Source organism: Rhagoletis zephyria, unplaced genomic scaffold (genome assembly GCF_001687245.7).
Source record: "Rhagoletis zephyria isolate East Lansing unplaced genomic scaffold, Rhagoletis_zephyria_1.1 Rzeph_scaffold_03353, whole genome shotgun sequence".
Classification (NCBI taxonomy): Eukaryota; Metazoa; Arthropoda; class Insecta; order Diptera; family Tephritidae; genus Rhagoletis; species Rhagoletis zephyria.
In genome coordinates, this window is record NW_016160436.1 from 15,418 (window position 1) to 20,338 (window position 4,921).

Consider the following 4,921-nt stretch of genomic DNA (forward strand, 5'->3'; position numbering starts at 1 on the left):
CACAGCGGGGTAGTAACAATTTTGCCAAAGCCAAAGCAGATAATGCGAACCGAACACAAAAAATTTTCTTTGCTAATTCAAAGCATTAAAAGGTATGAATATGTACTAACAAAGGAAAGGAAAATAAAATAAAGCGCACCCGAAACAGTACTGCAATGCGTTTGGCGATTTGGGTTCAAAATAAATAACCACGTAGCAAAATGCGAGCGAGTGTGAGTAAAGAAATTCTGTTGCGAAGAGCGGCGCAAGCAACTAGACGAATGTTAGGGGAAACGCGCAGAAGAGCAGTAGCGGTTTGAGACATTTATGCACACCCGATTAGGAGAACTAAGAAAATGAAAAGGGAAAAAGCCGCGGCAGAGCAAAGCGAAATTATTTGCGGCGGCAACGATTACTTGTGGCGAAAAGTAAATATTGAAACGAAACGGTAAATGGAAAAGAAGCGGAGACGTATGCGCACTTGAATCAATAAACAGCCAGAAGAAGAAACCGATGAGAAAATGTAATGAGATAACAACAAAAGGCCACCGATTACCAGAGCGAAACACAACAGCGGACGGCAGCAGCAGCAGGCAGCGAGCAAAAGGCAATCGAGCGAATTGAGGCAAATAGCGATGGGAGCACGAAAACGCAAAGGCCAGCATTTGGCAGAACAACTTGCTGTAAAGTGACTTGACGTAGCCAACCGCTAGCGCAGTTGCAATTGAGTTGTTGACCGTGTCGGACTTTTAAATCGAATAGTCTCTTGCCTGTTTTATAAATATATAAGAAAATATCAAGCCAAAAAAAGTCAAAAAGCTGCAAGGAATATTAATTAGGAAACGGGTATATTTACTTTCCACTTTTTTTCTAAAATCGTTTTATAACTAGTTTTTCTTTTAAGTTTTTTCTTATGTTAAAAGTTAATATTGCATAAATTTGATCGAAATTGTATAAGAAAAAGTAAACCGATTAAAAATTGATATTTTCAACTGGAATATCGCGAATTCGCCTCGCCCCAACTTTTGGCTCTACTCTTGTTCACTGCTGCGAGTACGTGTGAATGTGTTGATGTGGCTAGCTGGCTGACAAAAGCGAATTTGCTGCAAAATTCAAAAGTACAAAAAAAAGAAAGGAAATAAAGAATCGCGGGTTTCAGTTACCGCAAGGAATGCGACCTTATAGCCGCGAGTATACTAGTTTTTGGAGTTTGGCGAACGCCCATATACTAATTGGATTGTTTGAGAGGAACTGAAAGCAATATTTCCGGAACACGTTTTTCTAAAAAAAAATGCGTTATTGATAAGTTAATAAAGTGGATCACTATTAGAAAAATATTACTACACGGTTTCATGTAAATTAACGTTTAAATAATAAAAATTACGTTTTTTAAAAGAGTAATTTTTCAACATACTTAAAACGTGAATTTAAACGCGAATTAAAAAAAAATTATATATTTCAATTAAGAAATTTGTTAAATATCAGCATGCGCTACGAAATATATTATTTTAAATTAAAAATGTTAAAAGTAATGCGGGAACAACTCGAAAAAGTATCATTCTCCACATCTTGTATTGGTTTTGATTTTCCAGGCAAAGGATAACTATTTAGAAACCACTCCAGCAACAGTAGTAGCAGCATCGCCACGGTGACAGCGACGGAAGCAATCAGCAATAGCAGATAGTTATTAATTTTTAAATTCCACCTTTAACCAACTAACAAAAACACAACAGCAGAAATGGTAAGTTATTATGTACATGCAAATGTTTTAATTATCAGGGATTGGTAAATTACATACAATTTTTGATTTGGTGAGCGCTATATATATCACGTATATGTGCATACATACGTACAGACCCGGACAAAAGTATTCGCACATACACATTGTATGCAAATTTTTTTTTGTTACAGTATTTTTTTTTTTAATATAGTTTATACTTCAATTCAATCAGCTATAAAACTGCATACATACTTGAATTTCTCTAAAAAATCTAATTAGAAACTCCCAAATTTATACTCAATTTTTTTTTTAATTTTCCTGAGCTTTGCATAAGGTTTAGAGATTTTAAGTTTGTTCCACAAACTACTCGAAGTCCCTTCGAGTTAAACATATGCGTTCCTCAAGTAAGTTTTAGAGTTTATTTTATACGCCGACAGTTTGAACTTTGGTCGAGTTTTTCTACAAGTAGCTTGTGGAACAAACCTTTTATTTTAANGCATAAGGTTTAGAGATTTTAAGTTTGTTCCACAAACCAGTTTGAACTTTGGTCGAGTTTTTCTACAAGTAGCTTGTGGAACAAACCTTTTATTTTAATATAAAATTATAGAAGTAAATAAAAACCTTTGCCCATATTGCGAAATATTCTTAGTGGCAATACTTTTGTCCGGCACTGTATGTACATATGTATATATATGCCTTAACTGTCATAGGGATGGGTAAACGCGATATTCGAAGTTTCGATATTCGACTTTTAATCGAATTTTAGCTCCAAAATGGCGAATTTTTTAAATCGAACTTTNGCGATATTCGAAGTTTCGATATTCGACTTTTAATCGAATTTTAGCTCCAAAATGGTGAATTTTTTAAATCGAACTTTGTGTTGCTATAATTCGGATAAAATCGAATTTTTCTAGAAAAAATCGAATTTCATCTTTATTTCCAAAAAATCAACTCAACTTTTTTTCTTTCTGACTAAATTTGCCATCACTGTGTGTGGCACTCCATTTGTCTTAGGGATTCAAGTAAAACATTGTTTTCGATATGATGCATCGAAACAAAAAATCTGTGCCTAGAAGGAAGAGTTATTCCAAACTCAATTTAAAAATTTTTTTTGTTAAAAACCTTTTTTTTGTTAATTTTTTTTTTGAATTNATGTGTGGCACTCCATTTGTCTTAGGGATTCAAGTAAAAAGATACCTACATTGTTTTCGATATGATGCATCGAAACAATAAATCTGTGCCTAGAAGGAACAGTTATTCCAAACTCAATTTTAAAATTTTTTTTGTTAAAAACCTTTTTTTTGTTAATTTTTTTTTTGAATTTTTAGAGGCTTTTATGTTGGTAGCATGAAGCTTTTTCCTGAGAAGACCCCTAGTAAAATTTTCCGGAGAATATTTTTTTAGAATTCATCAATCTACTAACAATCTGCCAAATTTGCTTTTTGCGAGATTTCTTGAAGTAAGGGTCAAAGTGATCCTTTTAGGCGGGAGCTTATGGTTTAAAAAGTTCTATGAAAATATTTCCCAAGAAATTTTAATATATACATATGTCTTAACCATACCTACAACTGCCAACTAACGAAGTAAAGAGCTTGGTATGAAGCACCCTTTCTATATTCGAATGGGTTTACTTGTACTTTTCATTTAGGGGCTGTCCATATATTACGTAAGGGAGTTTTCACCTGTTTTCACAGTCCACTGAAATTTCTTCTTGATTTACCCACGCAATAATATCCTTTGTTTCATTTTCTGTGAGACACATATGAGCTCTCGCCCGCGTCGTGAAATTATCCTCTTTGCTCTTCGACGCCGAGGCTCAGAAAAGATCAAGTGAAGCTTTTTGTGAATGCATATTGCCTTCTTTGATGCAAAGTACTTACCACATACATTGCATATTCTCTCCTCAAGTTGGTCATTCACTGAGGGACAAAAAAATCATAAGGTATACTTTTGTAAGTGCACGGAATACCCTGCAAAAATCGTTGGACCATGTACTCTATTTGTGGTAAATTGGAGTACTTACAAAAGTGTTCCTCTGTCATGCTGTAGCGGACCAACTCGTGTCTCTGCGCCAGCTTATTGTTTGTTATCCGATCACTGCTCGTGTTTTAACGAAACGTGATTGAAGTTGAGCATTTGAAAGCACATTTGCATGTCTGGCTGTAGCTGAACGTGTAGAGATGCTCGCTGTTAGTTCTTAGCTCCCAGCATGTTCGGGTTCGAATACCGTCAGAGCCAACATGTAATTTTTAATTTTTGTCTTGGTTTTTATTAATTTCGAAAAAGCATTTGAGAAGTGAAGAACAAAAGCGTGTACAAACGAAAAAATATAACAACAATGCCAATTGTTAATATGTTGGAGTAGTTTTGTGCTACTCTGATGTAATGCAGGGATGGAGTATATGGTCCTGCCCTAGGACATCGCAATGTTAATTGGACCATATTTTTTATATGAATTGTGGTTAATTTTGGAGTACTCTTTGGTCCTTAGGGAGTACTCTTTACACGCATGCATGGAGTAGTCGCGATTTTTGCAGGGTAGTCACTTTCAGTGCCATTCTTTGGAATAATGGTATGAAATGATAATTTTCTTGTACTTCTGTCGGAGAAGGCCAACATTGATTGACAACGAAGAGGAATAGGTGGTGGACAAAAACCGGTTTGATGAATATCTCGAAGATTACCCCGCATTGGACCGCAGCATGCCATATCAACACATTTTGATATATGCATGAATGTGATTTTTTTTAGAAAAATAGAAAAATTAAAGCAAAAGTTGTAAAAAATTGTAATATCCTCCGTATTTAATGTATATTTTTCATTTCAATGCAATTTAGTACTTTAATTGGGTGAATTTTCGTTTTTTATAAAGAATAATTTTGAATAAGAATACAACAAAAATAAGAAAAAGTAAGAAAATTCTAGACCCGCTCTCCCCCACAAAGGTCTTACGTAATATATGGACAGCCCCTTATTAGCATTGACGCGACAACTCCGGCTACGGTGTTAACGCAATAGTGCCACGAAGCGCAGTGTTAATCAACACTGTACTTTAGGTAAGGTTGTCCTAAACGTATGTATGTGCATACCTACATATTTTGTTTACTGGGTCAATATTTACTTTTATACATATGTACGTACAAAAAAAACGATACAGCAAGTCAAGCTTTGAATCTCCATTGCATTTTTAACCGACTTCCAAAAAAGGAGTAGGTTATCAGT

General features: G+C 34.8%; 1 protein-coding gene across 1 annotated transcript in view; it reads left to right on the plus strand.

Moving 5' to 3' along the window:
* Positions 1-655: 655 nt before the first annotated feature.
* Positions 656-4,921, plus strand: part of LOC108368839 (calmodulin) — a 48,645-nt gene continuing 44,379 nt past the window's right edge. Inside the window, exons 1-2 of the mRNA XM_017623773.1 lie at positions 656-825; positions 1,572-1,720. Coding sequence (XP_017479262.1) covers positions 1,718-1,720 — 3 coding nt within the window. The 5' untranslated portion in view covers positions 656-825; positions 1,572-1,717. The remainder of the gene's footprint in view (positions 826-1,571; positions 1,721-4,921) is intronic.